The following is a 21,907-nucleotide window of genomic DNA, read 5'->3' on the forward strand; positions in this document are numbered from 1 at the left end:
TTAACTGAATCAACTTCATGATTTATATAGCACCCAATAACCAAAAATGCCTGGGCAGGTCACAGCCTGATAAAGCAAAATACTAAAACTTCCTCATTCAGAAATATGAAATCGTTTTTAAAAAGGTAAAAGCTACTTTGCATGTCAATAGGAGGACCCTGATAGGAAAGCAAACTGTGCTATCATATGCTGTCAAACAGCTGGGAGTAAAGGAGAGTCTTTAATAGGCTCTGAAAACAATAACAATGTAGGCACCAGGAGGGCCTCACTAGGGAGAACATTCCATGATGGGGAAGCACATCTTGCCAAGGTCATCGAACGAGAGCGTTCCTTCCAGTGGTCCTATTTGCACTCTGCAGACAAGGGGGAAAGTGCCAGATTCCATGCGGAAGCCAGATCTCTTTAACAGAATGACACTTGTGCTGCTGAAAAAGAAAGAAATCACAAGTTGAAACTCCGCCTGGTTGGAACTTTTTATCCCCACCCCAAGATCTCAGGAGAATATCCCACCCCCAAATAACTCTTAGGAGAATACTTTCCCCCATCTTGAAGTGTGTTGACAAACACTTATCTCTGGATTCCTTTCCGCCTCCTTAGAGAGAATCGAGGGGGTGGGGAGCAGAAGAGAGAGACGACTTGTCCAGACCTAACAAAGACGTTTTACAGCTAGCCCCTCTGGCCCCATATCCCACCCCATCGGTATTAATTACACTGACGGTTCGTCTTCCTACAGAATTTTAGGTACTCTCCAGCCCAGCCCAGCCCAGCCCACCGTCCACCCTAAGGGCTGACAGCCATTTCAACCGCGGACTTCCTATCCTCCTCCTCCTCGCAGAGGTGAGAAAAATAGACATGCCCCGACCTGCCGGGGCCTCGTCTCCGACCTCTTCCCTTCGTGCCACGCGGGGCTGCCGGGCGGGCCAGTGGGCGGAGCCCCGCGCCGAAACAGCTGCCTCCTGTCCTCGCGACTTTCCCTTAATGAGGGATGTCCCCCAGGGGCTCCGTGACGTCGCCGAGCTCCGAGGCCAATCGGGGGCGGCGATGGGCGTGGTTCGGGAGATGGGCGGGGGAGGAGGGGGCGCGGAACAACGCGCCTTAGGCATTTCTCTCTGGCGAGGCGCGGGGTGGAGAAAAAGGGCGCTCGATCGGGGACGAGGAGTGGCGTCTGCGGCTGGGTCGTGGGCGAGCGAAGGGCTCCGAGGAGGAGGAGGCGGCGGCGGCGGCGGAGCTCCTGCTGCGGGATCGGCGTCTCTTCGGCTCGATCGGGGCAAGGACACTGCAGCCCCGAAGCATGAGGCTGTCCGCTTCTGCCAGCCGCCACCACCGCCGCCGCCGGCGCGCCTCCCTCGAAACCCGGCAGCGTCCCCTCCAGCTCCCCGGCCAGTAGCGGGGGCCTCTGGATGGTGGCGGTGTCGCCGCTGCTATTGTGCCTCGACGCTTCTCCGCTGGGGCTCCAGCCGCCGCCGCCGTTGCGAGTCCTGTCCAACTTTGGATGATGACGATGAACTCTTTGGCCGAGACCCTGCTGGTGGGGCCGTCGGACCCGTCCAAGGCGGGCTTCCTGGACTTCGGGCTTGGGCCCCCGCCCTCGCCGCAGCAGCAGCCCCAGCCCCAGCAGCAGCAGCACCCGGCCGGCCTGGCGCCCCCTTACACTCTGCAAGCCTTGCACCCCTTGCAGCCGCCGCAGCAGCAACAGCAGCCGCTGGACGGCAGCGCGTTTCCTCCCTCTGCCGCCTCGTACGGCAGGTCGCTGGCTTATCCCCGCTATCCCGGGGCGGCCGGGGGCAGCCCCCACGCCTTCTACCACCACCACCATCACCACCACGGCGCCTCCTACTCGCCTTACCAGCAGACCTCCAGCGGCCTGGGCCACGGGACGAGGCTGGAGGAGACGGGTAAGGCGAGGCGGGTTGGCCGGGGGGCTGTGGCGGGTGGGTGTGGGGTCTGGGAGACGGCAACAGGCGGGGAACCCGCTCGATCACCCCTGCTTCAGAGGCGCCACCTCCACGGGACCGCCCCGTTCCAGTTCAGATTGTTTGATCCAGAGTAGAGGCTTCACACGAGCATCTTCCCGCTGTCCATCATCCACTCCTTGGCCTGTCCTTCAAACTGGTAGTTGTGTGAAAGGGCGAGTCGTGTGTGTGTGTGTGTCGGGGTGGTGATACAATGGGAGGAAAGTGGGACACACTTTGTTTTGTTGGGGGCAGAATTTGAGGAAGGCTAGAGTTTCCTGAGTAAAATCCAAGTCCTCTTTCCAATATACCCTTAGAAATGAATGGAATTTAAGTTAACAATTTATTTCTATGGCTTATTTTAGGTGGGACTTGCACTGGATTTTACCTTTACTGCCAAATGTTGCGATGTATCAGTTGAACAGAGATAAACACGGACTTTAAATGCAACTCTTGCCCTGGATGTCAAAAAAACATCTGGGGGAGTGGAAAACAGGAAGTTATACTTTAATGAGTATTTCATATTGGTTTGTGTTTGTGTGCTGTCAGGCCTGTACTGGCTGCAGTATACATCTGTAATGTGATGCTAGGCAGGTCTACTCAAAAGAAAGTCCTGCTGAGTCCAGAGGCACTTACTTCCAGGTGAGCAAGTGCAGGGTTGCAGTCTGCGTTCACTCCTGACCTGCTTCTCTCTTTCCTGCATTCATTATACAAGTGAAGTATTGATTACAAAAGCATTCACTGATATGTATGGTGAGAAGTATGAATTGCACATTACTTTGCACCCTAAAAGGGCTCCAGAAAGTGCTGCAGTTTCAAGAGGCAGAAACATAAAGATGGCTTATCGGATGTACAATATAAAGCAAAGGTTGAGCCCTCTGGCTGCAGGGACTCATGGTGTGTAGGGTTTTCTAGCCCTGTATGCAGTTCTTTCTGTCCCTCCACTTCTCAGGAATAAACTTTTACCTGAAATCAATCTCAGTCCCCAGCTGCAAAGGCTCATAGGTGTGGATATTGGAACATTTGCCCTGGGGGCAGCCCACCTGATAGACACCAAAACATTTGTGGGGGAGGTGGATACAGATCTCTGGGGGGATCCCTCTCTGGGGAGGGAGTGAAATTGGTAGTTATTGAGCACAATTGTGATCCTGGGGAAAACTTCCTTAGCACTTCTTCTGACAACCTTCATAAACTAGAATACCTTCCCAGACCTGGTTGGAGATGATGGGACTTGTAGGTCAACATATCCAGGGAGCATCTCCAGTGATTATTTATTACAAGTTTCCAAAAGGTTCAGAACAGCTTAGAATGCCTTAAAATAAGTGTTAAGCTGCCTATATGGTGTTTGATTGCAGATGTTCTTGCCTTAGCAAGGGGGAGTAATTTGACAACTGACCTTTGGTTTCCTCCTGGTTCTGGAATACTGTTTTGCTTTGAGACTTGGCTCAGGTGACCCTCCGCATCCCAGTTAGATGGCTGTGATCAACAAGTCCCAACCTTTCTGGATCGGTTTCTCTGTCTGTAAAATGGTCAGAATTTTAGAGTGCTGCCAAGGAGGGTTTGATTCTTTTGTAAGACTAAAGTTGATACATGACTTAAAGAGCCAATATTGCAGGCTCAGGCTTATTTTCCTACTCCCTTGTCCTCATCCTCCATTGAAATGAAGTCTGAGTTCTTGTGACTGCGCTTGTTTATGATCACTCCTCCTAACTCTCCACTCACCCCAGCGCTATCTCCCTCCTTGCTGACATTTAAATCTTAAGTGCCTCTAGGCACAGCCCTGCTGTCTCTCTCGCTTGTATTGCTCTGTAAAACTACCACATGCATTGATGGTGCTATATAAATAACATGTCACAAATGGATGAGGCTGGTTAACCCACTGAACAATTCCAGCAGCAGGTCTTAAGTGCATGTTCTGGGGCCAAATCCTGGCTGTTTTCAGTTTGGTCTGTTATGGGCCACGTGCAGAGTGCCTTTCATGCTTTACCAGTCAGCAGGTTGGAGACTGAACTTGATCCTAGAAATCATCTTGCAGCATATGGAATGCCAGCATTTTCCCAAAGAACTGGGGTTGGAGTGCTACAGGATCCTTCCTTCAAACAAGGACCTAGGAGGCTGGTCAAGCTAAAAGAAAAGCGACTGGCCCAAGGTCACCCAATTAGTGGAAATTTGAAACCAGTTCTTCCTGCCTGCATGCGCAACTCTAAATATAATGCACTAGTCCCCTCATCTCTGTTTACTTCTCTGGGCCCCTTTGAGCTCATCCATTTATGAATTTTCTCTATTAGCTTCATAGCCCCAGGCTCCTTTCAGGGCGAAATATTTTCCATCTTCAGGACTGTCATGAAGTGTTTCTGTAGATTAAACCATTTCTGCATTTTGGTTCAGAGGGAGACCCTTTCTTACCACCACCCATCTCCTTCTGGATGTGATGGATATTTTCCCCCATCTCATTTCTTCTACTCCTGCCATAATATTGAGGGATATCATCAAAATGAGTCCTTCAGGAATGTATCCCAAAGATTTTGGAAGGCCACATTGCCAAATACTTAATCTCCTTCCAAAGAGTAGCATTTTAAATAATTTTGACAAAATCCAGATGTCTCCTGAAACATCAGGGCAAACTGTGCGGAATCCTTTAATGAAAAACTCCTTGAGCTTATTTATGTTAATATTTAATGGAAAAATATTAATATTTCCCTTGCTCATTTTGCATTGCAAATTGCAATCTTTTGCATGCAGTCCACAACCAAATTGGCTTCAAACTGAAATTCCAACAAAGTGTTCTTTTTTAATGGAAATCTCTTGTGAGACAATGAACTGCAGTGGGTGATTTGTGTGTCTCTGTGTTTGTATTTTTAGGCCCTGCTGAGTTTTGAAAAAAAAAATATTGGATTTAAAAGAAGCAACTGATCTTAAAAACAAACAAAAGTTTTCAAGTCACTCAGTGGTTTGTAAATGGGAAACATGTGAATATTGTAATTCAAAACATTTTCTTTGTTTTATTTTTTAAAAAATCTGAAATGGAAATGTTAAGGTCTGATTTTTAATTTTTTGTAGGGGAAGGATACATGAAATTTGATTATGAGGGGGAGAGAGGGCCCCCTACAACCTTATGTTCAGGATTTCTAACATTCCAAGCCCTCTCCCACTTCTTTCTGTATTCACAGATGAGAGTGTTTCAGAATATAAAGGTGAAATGACAGCCTGCTCTACATATTTAAATTACTATAACAGTAGTTTTGCACCAATACATGGGCAGACTTGTCTTAGATGCTGGATCTGACCCCCCAGGAAGAAAGGTCATAATCCCCATCCTTTAAACAAGAGATGTTGGAACTCTTTCCAGAGGAAATCCACCAAAAGGCAAAACTTCCAGAATTCCCTATCACCCCATTTGCTAAACTTAAGGGGAATGCAAGATAGTTTGGCTTAACTGGTTTCTTGATTACTGGGGCAGAGGCCGGGCTGGGGAAGTGGGGAGCAGTCAACTTGCAAGAACTTGTGTCATCCCAAAGAGGTGCTTTTCACTTCCTGTCTCCAGCTGCCCTATGAAAGGTGAATTTCTAACACACTGAAACTTTTAGAAATGTTCTGAGGCCCACCTGCTTAAAAAACATAGGTGTGACATGGGGTTTGAAGCTTAGTAGCTTTTCCATGTTGAAGAATCCGCGAATGTCCCTGAATGTGTAAAAGATGCGTTGCCACTTCTACTGAATGATCAAAGGGTGCCCGTCTGAAGCTGTATCTCTGCAGATTGAAGTCCTGGCTCCCAGTCAATCCAATCGCCCCCCTCCTGGGCCCACTTCTTTACAAGAAAGAATTAATGAAAGAAAGAAACCCTGAATGCTAACCCAGAGCTTCCCTGGGGTGCATGTTTATATCGCTGAATTCCTGGACTTGTTTCTTCTTAATTGGCACCTGTCAAGATCGGCAAGGGAGATAGTTGATGTCTGAATGATATTCCAGGCAATCCTGTAGCCACACCAGGGGGAGCCCCTGGAAAGGGTTATTGTTCCGTTGGCCCCTTGGCTGGAAAACAGCGTTTTATTTATTGCGAGCGTGACGAGCGCACCGGCAACTAATTAGCTGCCGCACTTAATTTGAAAGGCTGGTAATTATTCGGTGCAAGATTAAGAGTTTTGGCAACCCCCTGCCAAGGCGCTCAGTCACGCCGCGGAGGAGCGGGAGGCCTTCGCCTTCCCCCTGGCCCGCGGCTCCCGTGCGCCAGCTTGGCGCGGGGACTGTCTCCGCCGGGGGGCTCCCTCCGAAGCGACGGCGCCCCGAGGCCCAGCGCTGGCGCAGGCTGCGGTGCGCTCCGACGGGCTCCTCCTAAGTAGGCCTCGTCGACATGGAGGGGGCGTCTACCGAAAGGGGCGCGGGATTAGGCCGCAGTCCTCCGCCCCCTTACCTGGGGGCGGCTAACCCAGTGGGGTTCACTCCGAGTTAGACGGCTAGGGTTGCCCTGCTGGTCAGGGCGCACGCCCAGTTCGTGGGCCACGTCGGTTTTCGACTCGCACAGCGATCCTCATCAGCCACGAGGGAAAGTAATCCGTTCGCACGTGCTGCAAGGAACAGAACGGCTCTTTTCTCACTTCGAAGGGTTTACGCGGGCGGAGTGCACGCTCGGGTTGCTTCATTTTAGTTACGACAGATCGTCCTGCGCCGCCCTCCAGTCCGGCGGTTTACAACGCGTACTTTTGAGAGGCTCCACCTAAAGACCTCCCGAGTTCCCTGGCTAGAAAACGCATTTCTCCTCCATTTACGAGCCGTAGGGAGGAGTGGGGTGAACTTGCACACTCCGGATGTTTCGGGACTGCAGCCCCTATCAGCCCGATCCGGAATAACGGGGGGTGGGGAATGTGGGTACTGCAATCCAAAACCCGTCCACGTTCCTCGCTGTGCTTCAGAGAGCGACAAGCCCGCGCTATTTGCTCGGAACTCAGGTCTGCTTTAAGTCCAGCAGGACTTTCTCCCAGGCAAGCGAGTATAGGATTGCGGCCTTAATATCCGCTTGCCTGGGAGCGCTCCCCGTTCAACTGAACGGGCTTCTGGGTAGGCATAGGATCGTGCTGAAATAAGGCTGCGGACTCTGTGACCCTATGCATGTTGAAACAGAAGTCCCACAACTTCCCCAGACACCTGGAAGTGGTGGGACTTTTTTCTCTCATGCATAGGATTGCACCCTGATAGAAGTAACGAATCTTGAGCTGGGATCCGAGTAAGTGTGTATAGGATCTGATAAGGGGGTTTCCGTTCTCTTCATACTGACTTGGGAGTGTGTCCCATTAAAGGAAATATGCAATGGGACGGGGCTGCAGACCTCCCCCTTCCCGCTGGAAGGGCGCGATGCCATGCAGACTTCGGTTTGCCGGCGGGAGCATGCTAGAACTGGTGGACTGCCTTCCTGTCTCATCATGCGCAGGTTTGCTCCCTGACTGCCGTTCGTGCGGACGGCCGGGTTCCCACCCGCGAGCCTAAAATCGGACTTGGGTTATCGCTGGGAAAGACTGCCAATCAATCTTCTTTTTTTTAAACCGATGGTGCCATGATGAAAGCGTTCCCCATTAGTTTGTGAAAGTAAACGTGATCAGCTGTCTTGTGCCGGAAATGTGAAACCCACATTGCCACGGAAAGCCTTCGTGACGCTCTTCTTGCGCAGGTTTTCCTTCGGAGCAGCTGGAAGAGGCGGTTTTGAGGAGTGGTGGGTTTTCAGGTAAATGGGAACGAGGCTCGGTCCGTCCAGGCAACCCAAAGTGTGCGGGCGGAAGGTCACAACCCCTTGAACTGAAGTGCTTTGGACGATGCGAGGCGACTGCGCGCTTCCGTGGGCCGCTCCGGATCGCCGCAAAGCTTCCTCTCCGGCCGACTAAGGCCGCTGGAAAGCCACGCCGCGCCCAAGGCAGTTTCGCAGATCCTTCGGATCTCGCAGAAGGTCTTGCCTTCAGAGCGCCCCCTCTCCCCCCGCCCCAGTCAAGCACTGGGGTTGCTTGAGGTGAATAGCGTTATTTGCATCGACTGATTTCGGCTGGGCTCCCTTTGTGTTCAAAACAACTCTTTCATAAATCATGTAAGAACTGCTATTCCCCGCACCCCCCCGGGAAGAAGCGGTAAGGCTGAATCACTGGAGCGGAGGAAGCGATTAGAACAAAAGACCACTTTTTAAAAATCGTATCTAATTTCGAACGGTTTGGCTTTTCCTCCTTGCTTTCTTTTTCCCTCTTTCGTGCAGCCGGGTCTCTCTTCCCCTGGTTACGCGGTGTTAAAATATCAGGTTCATTTCGCTTGTGAAGTTAGGTTCTGTTTGTCCCTCTTTTGCAATTTCTACAGCCAGCTCAGCTTCGCCTCTGGTTCCGCTGAGCCTTCTTGAGTCCTGAATGAAAACCCCAGTGAAAAATTGTATTCAAACAGTTCATCTGATGAGATCGAACTATTACAGATGTTGTGCTTTCTACGATTTCTTTTCATGAGAGACTACAATCGATTTTGGTTTCTTTTACAGTGGCGTTTTTATTTCGGGGGGGCGGGGCGGAGTTTGTTTGTTTTAACTAAAGGGAATCGTCGACAAGTTTCTTGGACATCTCTCTGCCCCAAACCAAATTTATTTGGAAGCCTCTTTCGATTTTAGACTGGTTAGTAATTCTAGAAGTGTTGCGAGAATGCAAATGCATGGCCATCCATTGTCAGGAATATTAGTGAATTAGGGCACTGCTTCGCAAATAACCAGGAGTTAACATATGAATTAAGCGTTTTCTCACACACAAGCTTTTTGTTTAATGGGGTTTCCTTCCTTGGCAGTGCATAAGATTGGTTGTCAGTGAATTATTGTTACTGTTAGCATCTTGGAGCTTAGATGTTGACAGAGTGGAATGTCTTTTTTAAGGCAAAATCAGAGTGGTTCAGAAAAGGTTTGTATTATGTAATCCCATTCCTAGCCGGTGTGCGCTGGCACCTCACCCCCACCCAATACACTTCATGTAGGAAAGCTGGCAAATTCGCCCTGACAGCACCCGCGCTCCCCACTGAAGGCACGAGCCGGTGGGGAGTTTTCATCAGCGAGCACTCGGGAGTGAGGCTTCAGACCGACTTGCTGGCCCAAGACCGTGAAGTGAGCTTTGTCATCCACAGACCACGTCGCTGAAGTAGCTTGTGCTGCCCCGTGGCTGCGTAACAACCCATAAATCAAGCTCTGTTTAAAAACCCGAGATCAGAGGCTTTTCTTAATCATTCAAGGCGTGACTAGGTTAAGGTCTTGGTTTTAAATTAAACCCCGATTCTATCTGCCACACCTCCCGAGGCAGACAATCGCTTCAATTTTAAACGAAAAAGGAGCTGCACGTGTGAGTGCGAGCGCTCCCCCGTTTCCCCTCGCCCTCGAGTCTGGTTTAGTTTATGAGTAAACACTGCAGAGCGTTCCCCATAATAAAACACAGAGGTGCAGGCACAAGACGAATTACAATAATTGGACTGAATCCAGACCGAGTTGGCTGAACTTCGTTCCCAAGGACAGCTTCACCGTGATCCAAATGCACCGATTTCAACAGGGAAGCGTGCAAGGCACTCACGTCTGAATCGAATTCTGCTTGCATTCGAACTAGCAAGTCGCCGCCGCCCCGCCCAGGTGTCTGGATAGAGGCGTGGTGCTTCTCTTATTTTTAAATTATTACCAAACCAGCTTTTTCTTTTTTAAAACAACAACGTAGACATGGTTCAGGCGTCTTGTTTTTTCGAAATTAAACTATTCCTTAAGGGCTTAGTGCTTTAATCTTTTTAACTCGCTGACAACTCGTCCTCTGCGGTCGCCATGCAGGGAGTCCTTATTAAGAGCACTCTTCATCGCCTCAGACCATCCGCACCTTTCTCCATCCAGCCTCTGTCGAAAGCTGTCAGAACAGGGATTGAGGCGTGCCGAGCGGGAGAGCTTTCCGCCTCGGCGAGCTGGCGCAGGAGAACTTCCCGGGGGTTGCCCCGTTTTCAAGAGCTCAGGGGCGCGATCCGGCTGCAGGTCTTGGCTTGTTCAGTCGCATCGTCTGCGCTGGGCTCTCTCTCAAGTGCGCCCAAGTCTGGAGTCTGTCCCGTGGGCAAACTTAATGGGGAAGAAACCCCAGTGAAGCCAGTGGGATTGGCTTCTCGGGAGAGCTGTATAGGTTTGCGCGCAATCTCCTTTGACGGCCGTTTTGCTAAAGTCACTCGAAACGAAACAAATTCACCAGATCGTAGCGAAGCTCTCCTAGACATGCCTGCTCGGAAGTCGGTCCATTCAGTGCGGTTTACCCGAAGCAAATGCGCATAGGATTGCGGCCCTAATTATTTTACGCAAACCACGTGGTAGGAAAGGCTGGAATAATACTTTATTAGCAATAATCAGTCATGTTATTTATTGATGATAATTATCCATCAGATTTTAACAATGCCTGTATTTAAACTCGAGTGAGATTAGCGATCGCAAGCCCATCCCGCACCACTTTTGAAATGGGGGTTTTGATCAGTCTGGGAAATCGAAATCGTTGCATTCCGAGTAGCGGATCGATCGCTTCCTTGCCTGATCACTTGAACGGGTCCCTCTGGGCGCGCGCCCCTACAATTGAGCGGAAAAGGCTCCTTTGTGAAACGTACAGCTCGGCGGGCCTGCCCTAACGGTGGTGGTGGGCATTTTCGTTCATTTAATTCACTTTTATCCCGCCTGCGGGCCGCGCTGTCCGGGCATTTTACAAGCAACTGGGGGAAGAGGAAGGCTAGTGGGAGCAGCCCCAGTAACGCCACCGATCTCCAAGCGGTTCTGGCTGGACTCGAACCAGCCCAGCTGAAGTAAATGGAGTTCATTTCCTTGGTAACGGTTGAGAATCCAGGAATTACAGCCCCATCCTCGTTTGCTTTACTGGAAAGTAAATTCCGCGGTGTAGTAATAATCCCTAGTAAACGCAGGTAGACGATTTCGGCCGTGCTGGTGAATCCTGTGCCCGTTTACTCAGAAGTAAGCCTCATTCTGTTTATGGCTTTTAATCGCGTGTAAGGAAATGTAAACCGGCCGCGCTCCGGGTTTGGATACAAAAGTCGTTCCAAAGAGCATCTTCCTTTCGCGTAGGACTGCGTGAGGTTTCGACTTTACTCCGAAGTAAATGGCCCGCCTCCCAAGTAACTGCACGGTGGCTAGGGAAAGACTGGGGCCGTGCAGCGCTATCCTATATGCGTGGAAGTCAACGCCATGGGATTCAGTCCTAGGCCAAAGGGCCCCGCGATCGGGCAGGCCTAAACACGCCTACTGGGAAGTAAAGCCCGCTGAATTAAAGGGTGCTTACTCCCAGGGAAGCACATATTGGATCGCAGCAGCCTTCAGTCTTTCAAGTTTCCGTTAAAAGAGGAATAGGGGCCTTCTTTTGCTTAAACCGGCTCTTTCCCGGACCAAAGTGTAGTTTGGTTTCCCTCCTGCCGGCTCCCACCTCACGGGACAGGCTCGAAGGACTTTCGTGCAAATCCAGATATCCGGCTTCAATCAGGCTGTTAGTCCGGGTGAGTGCCACGCCACCTTGGGTCTTGCAAAAGCGACCGTGACCCCAATGCGGCGCCCCTCGCATTGCCTGTGAGCGGCCTGGACTTCCCAGCAAAGCTGTGGAGGATGGGTCCTTGCTTTGCTCCAGTCCGGAGGATTGTGCGAGACGGTCCTGATACGGTGGTGTAAGGAGAGTCAAGGAGCTTAGAGGAATTTGTGAAGCCTTTGTGTGTTTGTTCCTGGAAGTTCCTGTGCCTTTAAGAGCTGCCATGTGGCTGGCCGGCCAGTCCAACAGGTTAAGCTTTTCTGGGACTGAAGCTGCAGAGGCTCTTTCCCCCTTGCCCCATCTCAAGGGTTTAGCCAAGGACCTGGCCCTTTAAACACTGCACTCCCGAGCATACCTTTCAGACTGGTACTCTTTGGATGGGCTGTACAGCTCCCATCACCCAGCGGACAAAATCTGCTGACTGGGGATCATGGAAATGGTACCCCAGAAAAAATCTGGTGGGCCCCAGGTTGAACAAGGCTGGAAGGTAGCCAAGCTTGAGCTCATCTAGATAAATGCCCCAACAAGTTACAGTCTTCCATATCACATTATACATGTATGGTCTAGAAAACCAAATTCGGAAATATGAGCCCTACATTACTCATCTGCACAGATTCTGCTAGTTGGCAAACATGCATTCTGACAATCTGATCTCCTGCGAGAGAGCTAAGTATTAAGTCCTATCAGAATAATTATTTCGTTTTTGTCTCTCTCGTGTAGCATAATACACAGTAATGGTATGAAGAAGAATGTTAGCCAACTTTACACCAGCTCTGCCAGTAAAGGCAACAGAGGAGGAGGGCTGAGGGCCATTGCTGGCCAATGGTTGTGATCCAATGCACGTTTCCTGAACAAGGAGGCACACTCGGTCCCTGTGAGACACAGAGCAGGACCACACTCGCCTGGTGGATTTGTGGTGAGCGCGACTTAGCGGCCAGTGGGCTTGCCTTCTGTTGCTTGCACGTTCCCTCGTTCAGGATCGTGCATGACAAGAAATGGATTAAGATGAGCTATATCTAAGATAACACGGATCTCTTATGGAGACAGAGCGCATTTATTACGTGTGTGCGCGCGCGTGCGCGCGTGCAAAGAATATAAGCAACTAGGGATACAATCCTATGCAAGTTTAGACAGAAGAAAAGACCTACAGCTCCGCCTTAGCTGCATATCATTTTACAATAAGTACTGTGCTTTATCATTGGTCGTAAACTAAGGCAGATGTCAGATCTCATGACCTGTTCATTTTTGTCTGACTGCTCCCGTGATCCCTAGCCAGCACAGCTCATTTGCATACTTACTTAGAAGTACGTGGAGTTCAACAGGACCTACTTGCACGCACATTTGCACGGGGCTGCAGAATTAAGGCTAGTTCTGTTTGATCATATGCATGTTTAAATGGGAGAAGATCTCACTGAATCCAAACTGGCCGCAGCATGTTGGGGAATCACAGGCCTTTTTTTCCCATCTAGCCATGCATAGGATTGCACCATGGATTAGGGAGTTAGTTACATCTACCTATCTTCTGACCAAAATCATTAATTAGAAAACAGTTGCTTCCACTAGTTATGCAGACTGACTTCTGTATAAAGATACACAGAGAGGGCTGTTCTGAACGACTGGAACTGGGAGCATAGTGATGAGAAATGAAACATCAAACATCTCTGACAAGTTAAAATATTACGGGCTGCTGTGGCTTAATGCAATATAAAAAGGAAGCTGCCCATGTAAAGATTCTAAGATTTAAAAAAAAAATTGCAAGAGGAGTTGAACAATGCAATTGAACTTTCTTTTTCTCTAAAAGTACTCAGCAATTTCAGTGTGGCTCTGGGTTTCTGCAGGAAGCTCGTGGAAAGGAGCAGATGTGTTAGGCATGAAAGGGCTGTGCCCCGCATGGGTTTGTGGCTCCATAACCGCATATGCACTGCTGGCTAATTTTGCAGGTGCGACCAGTGCTCAGTTCAAGGGCAGCCTTTCTCAGAGATGCAGCTTTGTTTTTAATTAAAATATTGATATTACTTCTAAACAGATTCCAGAGTGGAATCTTAGTGGCATATTTGAGCTCCTTTGCGGAAGCATGTCACGTGGTACAGATTTTTGAGGACACCTCAGCCCAGTTCACTCCAGAGCTACCCCACAGGGTGCCTCGTGAGCCACAAGTCAATGAAACAGCCAGTATTTTTTCTTGGGCAGAAAAGCACATGCATCTGCTCTCTTCTCCACAGATCCTTGGATTGGAACCAATATTTCCAGCAAATCAGATAATTTTTTAGGAAGCAGGTGCTCTTTCTGACAAACCTTCCTCTAACACACATGTGGAGTTTAAGAAGCAAACCAACTATTTTTAACAAGCGGCAGCCAATTCGTGTTGATAAAAGCCTCATGACTTTTAAAGAGCAGAGTCTTGTGATTTTTTTACTCTTCCCCCTCTTGTATTTTTGACTCCTCAAACTTTGTCTCCTGTGAAGTGTTATCTTCTCTTTTGTGGCTTCTACAGTAGCACATGGATGTGGTTTATTGAGGCGTCTAGGGAGTGTTCTTCGTTAAGCCTAACAGCTTGTCTTTTGCTTTGCACGTCAATTGAGCTTCTTAATTAAAATTCACCCCAGTGAGAATTAAAACCAGGGCTGCAAAGGGACTTCTTCCCTCTCCTTCCTTCCCCATGACACAGTTTCAAGCCAAGATGAGGGAAAACAAGACCTCTGATTGGACAGTAACTGTTTCTGAAATTGTTTGCATTTTGCAGGCCTGCTTTCTTCCACTCAATTACTCTCTCCTTGGGGAAGGAGCAGGTTTTTAAAAACACGGAATATAATGAGGAATTCTTCATGTAATGCAATAAGTTTGGAATTTTCATAGGGTTGGGAAGAAATGAGTGTGCAGGCTATGTTTCCTATTCCCATTTTTAAACGAATTAACCCATTAGAAAAGCATGGGCTCCACAGTCCTGATGTACAAAGGAAAACGAAACGCTGAAGCTCTCTTTACAGTCTCTGAATTTTAATCTTGGCAGAGGCCTCTCAACCCAGCCCGCTCTCTCTCTTTTTGGGGGGGGGAGGGGGGATTAAATTTGGACCCATGGCATTTAAATATGTGACACATAAGCGGCTGCATTTTCTATCAGAGACGGCTTTCATCTTCTGCAGGGACAGGAGGTGGGCATCACATTTTGAGAAAAGAACATGAATGTTGTGGGGTGTACCAGATGTTCCCAAGGAAACCTTTTGAGTGTGGAAGTGTGTCTGTGCAACAGGGAGAAAAAATTGATCTCCGAATTCCCTTATTGGTCATCTCATTTGCGTCTCTTTAGGGCCTGATTGACAATGTTGAACCTTCTCTCTCCCCCCCCCCCCCCCCCCCCTCTCTCTCTATATATATATATATAATTTGCTATGTGATTGTAATCAACCCTGGGCAGCTTAGTCAGCATTACAATGTCACAATGTTGTCACATAGCCAATCAGATTTAGCTGTGTGATGACACCCAAAGCTAATTCAGAGTAATGACAATGCTTCCTGCTCTTGCTCAGGAATGGCTGGACTTCTCCATCTTTGTTCTGTGTGTGTGTGTGTTTGCGTGCACACCACATCACCTAATGCATTTGTGTGTTTTTGCTAGTTCTCAAAGGTTCCTTGAAAAATATCTTACATTTTGACTCAACTATAAAAATTCAGCCAACTTTAGACTTTTGAAAGCTCGAATGCCAAATTTGTTTGTTCTGATCACAGATACCTCCAGGCAATTTGCTAGGGTAATCCTTTGAGCCTTTCTCCAGTTATAACAAGCTATTGTGGAATAGCAGTAGTGGTTCATTTCTGTCCCCTTCTCTCCTTCCCTGGTCCTGCAATGGACAAACATTCAGGCTAGACTTGTAGCTTGGCCTAAAATTTATCCCCTAGTTTAAATGGTCCTGACCCATTAAGGGTACCCTACAGCTTCCAGCGTTCTCTAGCCAGCCTGGGGCATATTAGGAATTGTAGATTTTTTTTTCTGTCTAAACATGCAAAGAATTGTGTCTTAAGTAGTTTTAGCAACAATTCAAGAAGCGCATTGAAATAATTTGGTTTAATGGTCAAATAACCTAGAAGGGATTATGGGGATTGTAGTTTGTGAGGGTGTAGCCCAGCCTTCCCCAACCAGGTACCCATCAACTGTTTTGGATACAACTTCCCTAACTTCTTACCATTTGGCTATGTAGTGTGGGGCTGATGGGAGCGGAAGTCCACAAATTTTATGTGATGGTATATGCATTATAATTTGTGGGACTGACAAGCATTAACGTTCTTGACAGAACTGATCAGTTAATTTATGTTACAAACCAGCTTTGAGTGTGCAAATATGTTTTTAGAAATGGGAGCTTGCTTCTTCAGGTGCATTAATCCCTGGAAGCAATAAACTTCTCATCTTAGGAGATGGACCTTCATAAGGGTGCTTCTGTGGACAATGAAGCTCTCTTAGGGTTTGATATCAAAACTATTTGCAGGAGCTTTGATTAAGTCTGAAGTGTTTCCTGAATTATCTGCATGGCTGCGTGTAGGTAAAAAACTGGAGATAATGACTGGGTTGACATATCACGACAACCAATCGTGGTTTTTTACCACTGTGGGCTTGTAACGATGTCTAGACCCAGTTGTGGTGTGTTACGTTGTGGGGCCCGGAAGCCACAACAAGAAGCAACAGTCTGCTGTATGGCTTCTGCTTACCGTGATTGTCTGTCATGATGTCCTAACCTGGGTGCTCCGTTTTTCCATCTGTGACGCAAAAGCACCCTGTGAAAAGAGCCAAGACAGAAGGGCTGCTATGGGCATCTGCTATTCAGCATCGTTTGAGTTGCTCCTGTCGGCTGAGTGCTGTGCCTGCCACCCTGGTTATTTCTGAAACAGGCAGAAAATGTGTAAATGCATGAAAAGAACTCAAGGTTTATTTTGGGGGTTAACTGTGAGTTGTTTACCATACTTCTTTATCTCGACTTGGTTTAGGCAGCATGAAAGCCCTCGGTTCAACAACAGTAGTTCAATGACAACCCACACTGAGCCCTTGAGTGTGGATTAATTATCGTATCGTCCGAATCTAGTTTCTTTCAGCTAACCATGATTTCAGTTTAGGTAAATAAGATTTTTTTTAATACTAACTGTTAGACTGAGTGGAATTTAAATTTTACATTATTAGAAATATGCTGGCTGCTTTTCTACTGTACTTTCAGTGATTAAAACCTGCATATATTTTAGGGTAGCTTATAATTTACCTTATTATGATAGTTTGAGCAACAACATACTTATATCTAAAACAAAAGTACCTTTTCCCTGGTACCAATTTTGCATCATCAGGCTTGGAAGGTATTTCAGAACCCCAGCCTACACATAAATGCTTGCAAACGTAGACCACTCAGCTGGGATGTATGAATTTTCTGCTGAGTGGGGTCTGACCTTAAAACCACTATTTTTTCCTTTTGGTCCGGTGAGTCACAGGCATACCTGTTCAGGTAAGGGAAACAGACTAGTCAGATGGAACGGAAATAAATCACCCACCTCACTTGGCACTAAGTTAGAGAAGGCTGCTGTAAAGTATTCTCTCAGGACTTCTACACATTGTGTGTCCCCCCCCCCCCTTTTTACTTTCTTAATTGATGACAGAATCCATTGCTGTTGAGCATTTTGGTCTTGTCTGCTGTATGTCTGAGCACCTTTGTTGGTGTTAGCTCTGAGTTTGGGCATGGACCCTCAAACCTGTGAATGAGGAACAGAGTGTTCCTGAGCATGCACAGAGAATCTAGCTGTCACCACAGCCTGCCCACCCATATGAGTTTGTGGGAAGTGGCTTCCTGGTCAGAAGTAAGGCCACCTCTCCACTTAGAGATGAATTACTGACTGAATCAGCTGGTGCTGGATCTTATTTTTGTTCTTCACACCTGCAGGTTTACTGGGGAGAAGGTTGCTTTTGAGCACATGCCAAGTACCTTCTTTGCTTTATGGTACAACCATGGGTTGCCAGTTGTACCTCAAGAGCTTCAGGGCAGGCTGGTGTTTCAGTGCCTCTGTCCTGTACTTAATTCCAGGGTGCCCGGGGTCAGGTGACCACATCACCACTCTTAAATCAATAGGAAACCTCAAAAGGAGCAGGACAGAGCATAGAGATAGAAAGACTGGAGAAGCCTCCCAGTGTGTTTGCACACATCGGTCCTAAGTCTGCCTAAAGCCCTGCACTCTTTCGCATGACCTATTAGGTCCATTGGCACAGAGGAGCTTACTTTTTTCTTCTTGGACTTTTCTGCTTGTTTTTGAAGAGCTTGAGAAGTCCACCATCATCGAGAATGGAGAAATCCGCATCAACGGGAAAGGGAAGAAGATCCGCAAGCCACGCACCATCTACTCAAGCCTCCAGCTTCAGGCCCTCAACCAGCGCTTCCAGCAGACACAGTACCTGGCACTTCCCGAGCGGGCAGAGCTGGCAGCACAGTTGGGCTTGACCCAGACGCAGGTGAGGCAGAGCAGGCAATTGGCCTGCACTTCTCTTTATGTCCGTGCTCCGTTTGCGATGCATCCTTCTCTCCTTGCCCTGCTAGTCATCCCCACCACTCTGGGAGCCTACGTGAGGAGTCTCCCCCTTTCTCACAACAGCCCTGTGAGGTAGGCTGAGCTGAACACAAAGTTACTTTCTCAAGGCTGCCCAGAGAGCTTGATGGCTGCGACTCAAACTGCGCGTGGTGTTGTGTGTGTCTTTCTTGCCCTCCCACCATTGCCCCAGAGTGTCTTCACTGTGGGGAGAGCAGCACTGGGATGGGTTAGGGAACTCAAACCTCTTTCTTCTGTGCCGATTTCCCACCTCCCCATTGGCCTCCTAACCTGCTTTTCCACTTCCCCATTGGCCCTTCCTTCCACACACCCCCTCCCTGGGCCAAATGCAGCTGGAAGCAGAAAACTGCTGGACAGGAAACAGTTAACCCCCCCCCCCCGCTTTCTGCTGGAGACTGCAGTCTGAGCTGCTGCTCTAGATTAAAAGATAAAACTTGAGATGTGGGGAGATAATGCAAGATAGGTGTCCTCATGGGTAGCTAAGCTGGAGTGGGGATCCGTGCTCTCCCACATCTGGATGCACTAGCTGTCTGTTCATACAGGCTGCTTTATCTCTGAAGCCAGGGGGCAGCAAGGTAGATCAGTATTATGATTATGAGTATTGTGGATGTTATTATTAATATTATTGTCCTGATGTTGCAGATGGGGGAGGTGCTAGGCAATTCTGGCTTGCTGAATAAATTTCTCCTGTGGAGAGATTTGAACTGGGGACTTGGGCGACTATTTGTTTATCACATTTTTATTATTCATTTATAACTTGCCTTTCCTCCAAGGAGATCAAAGTTGCATATCAGGATTCCTCCTCTGAATTCACCCCATTTTTAGCCTAGCAACAGCCCTGTGAGGGAGTTTAAGCTTTCCCAAGAGCAGGCAGTGAGCTTCATCTCTGAGCAGGGCTTTGAACCTGGAACTCCTCTGCCTCAGCTGGGACTCAGTCTAATCCCTATGTCACACGAGCTCTTATACTTTGGTCTCTTTTGCCACTATGTTGTCATAAGAGCAGAGAATAAAATGGATTTTTATTCTGTTTCTCCACTGCCCAATAGCTGAAGCTCTCCGGCTAGTTGGCATCAAGATAAGTAACAATTATAACAAAGGTGCTTTCCAATGAAGCTTTTGTTGTGCAACTTCCTTGCCCCCCTGTTGCAGATCTCTTTAACTTGTACAGCTCCTGCATTTTTCTTACTGCTACTTCTGTCATTTTCTTACTGCCCAAAATCAGATCAGGAAGGGAAAAAAACTGGATGGGATGCATTTAAAAGTCTTCTGGCTGGAGGCAACCCTTATAGAATGGTGCATTTCAAGTAGACTGAAAGTCTGTTGCACCAAATATCATTTCCTCCATTTCTGATGCTCGTGCTTGGAAATGTTATTTGTTATGTAGCCAGATGGCACCAATGATGCAGAAGAGGGGAGGTATCAGCAGGTTTGGTGGGGAATCCCCAAGGCTTGTAGATATGTTTAAAAAAAAACTTTAGGGGGAAACCCATAATGTTCACTCACTGGCCATAGAAGAGGGAATTTCTGTTGCAGTGGGAGAGATCAGGTTCTCTTTTTTTCTGACCTTGCATTTCATTTGGGCCAATTCTGTATCACTGTATGAATTTTACTTTTAAAGGTCTGCACAAATATTCGTATGAATTTCCATGTTAGCTTCTAATGTATGGATTTTTGCTAATGCATGGATTTTTGCAAGCTCTTCCTGTATAATAGTGTGGTTCCTTATAATAATAGCCTTACTTTGTGACTGTGTGCATTTTTATGCACAGCTTTCTGTACCGTATAAATTTTTGTGCATGTTTCCCCTAATGCATATATTTTAAAAAGGGGAGAACTTCAGTGCTGAATCTGAAGGAAATGCAAATTTTCGTGTGCAACTATATTCTAGTCTGTTCTTCCAGTTAGAGCAGATTTGGCAAATATGTCTAAAAATTTGGATGGAATGAATTTCTCACTCAAACCTAAGTATGCCTGTAGTTTGTGAAATTTTGGAATTTTAGGGGAATTGCTGCTGTGGAACTTTTGTTGTGGAACTTGGCAGCTTCCTTTATAGCTCGTTGAACAGCTTAAAGAAATAGTTGGAGACAGACAGATGTCAAGGGTGAGCCCATAGCCAGAGGCATAAAAAAGATTTATTTTTTTAGACAGAGAAGAAGAAAGTCAAGTAAAAACCTGCTACGTCTGCATACTAAGTATTTGATGGGGGACAGACTCTATGGCTGCAGTGTTACAAAACCGGGTGCTTCCTTTGGACAATGCAACAATTTAAGGGTACAATCCTATGCGTGCTTAGACAGAAAAGTCCTATAGCTTCCAGCCTGCTGCAGCCAGCACAACTGCCTAGGAAGTGACACAAAGTTTATATACTACCAATTCCCCCCAAATCCCCATTTCTTTGCACACTGGAGGATTATTAAACTTGGTTGAAAAATGCATCCCAACCAGATTTTTGGGTGAAATTGCCAAAGCTGCAACTGGAACAAAATTGCACAACAAAATTCATATTTTCCTGAATTAAGCTCTACAGTTTTTCACTTTTTAAAAAGTACTTTAGGGGATTTCATTACAGAAAGATACACACAAATGCAAAACTGCAACAAAAAAATGCTGTTTTTAGAAGGGCTGCAGTATAAATATCTTGCAAAAATGCATAGCTGGCTGGAACACGCTTAGCTTCTTTCTGTCTAAACACACTAAGGATCTCACCGTAAGTCACTTAAGATGTGAACCAGAAAACAGGCTGCAATGTACCGAACGAACTGCATGGAAAATTCCAAGCTCGGCAGCTTCTGCAGGCATCTTAGTAGATGAAGATTCACTGGTGGAATTCTTGGCTCATGAGCAGGGCCTGGAATGGGCATCTTGCAATGGGGTGCTGGCTTCACCGTGGGATGCAGGACAGGTGCAGAGCAGAGCAGCTCCCAGTTTTGTCCTAGCACAGGGCAATGGTGGGCAGTTGTAGAAATGGATTTCTATGTGAGAATCTGCTGTGCTGGGTATGCATAAGCTTCCCAGTGTTTTACTTCATAAACATTCATGTTGCCTGTGCTGAACGGTTTAGTCTGAGATCAACTCCGATGGCCCCCCTCCCTGGCTCACCATCAAGGCTCATCAGAGACAGGGCTTTTCCCATGGTGGCCCCACATTTCTGGAGTTCTCTCACAAAAGAACTACGAGTTCTCTCACTCGTATTTCCCGTTAAGCAGGTGTTGGCAACATTTCTGCTTTGTTCAGTGTTTTTATTAAAGCGCTATGCGTGCTGGTTGTTAATGCTACCGCTTTTGAGTTGTTGTTTTCTTTTTTATATTAACATTGTATCTGAATTGTTCTTAATTTTAATTTTGTGTAAACTGCCTTGAGATTTTTTCGTTCTGTTTGCTTTTGTGCTGAAGGGTAGGGTATAGACTTACTAAATCAGTATATCCAGGCACACTGCTAAGTATAGGCATCTGCTTTTCTCAGAATATTCATCCGAATCACTGATGTTAATTGTAAGCTTTGAAAGAGCTTACATGAGTGGGAGCATTCAGGATTTGTGATCCCAAAGAGTATTCTGGCCAATGAAGCATTGGTGCTTATGTTACAGGCAAATTTAGCTCCCTCTATTTCATGTGCATCTGTGAGTGAAGGTATAGCATGAATACAACACTTTAAATACAAAGACTGATTGTATTTTTAATGCCTTGCCTCCTAAATACATTTGCTTGAGGGTAGTTCCTGGTGAACAATGGGATTTCTGTTTTGTTTTTAAGAAAGCTGGAGGTGGTTTCAGGGAGGCTTCGCTTCTCATGGTACCCACACTTATTTCTTTTGTCCCAACCTTCCTTCAGGATAAACAGGTTTTGCAGG

General features: G+C 47.4%; 1 protein-coding gene across 1 annotated transcript in view; it reads left to right on the forward strand.

The window, feature by feature from the left end:
- The first annotated feature begins 1,492 nt into the window (after nucleotides 1–1,492).
- DLX4 (distal-less homeobox 4) overlaps nucleotides 1,493–21,907 on the forward strand; it is a 24,463-nt gene continuing 4,048 nt past the window's right edge. Inside the window, exons 1-2 of the mRNA XM_044444698.1 lie at nucleotides 1,493–1,895; nucleotides 17,770–17,963. Of these exons, the coding sequence (XP_044300633.1) occupies nucleotides 1,493–1,895; nucleotides 17,770–17,963 (597 nt within the window). The remainder of the gene's footprint in view (nucleotides 1,896–17,769; nucleotides 17,964–21,907) is intronic.

This window comes from Varanus komodoensis, unplaced genomic scaffold (genome assembly GCF_004798865.1).
Source record: "Varanus komodoensis strain SLA01 unplaced genomic scaffold, ASM479886v1 scaffold45, whole genome shotgun sequence".
Lineage (NCBI taxonomy): Eukaryota > Metazoa > Chordata > Lepidosauria > Squamata > Varanidae > Varanus > Varanus komodoensis.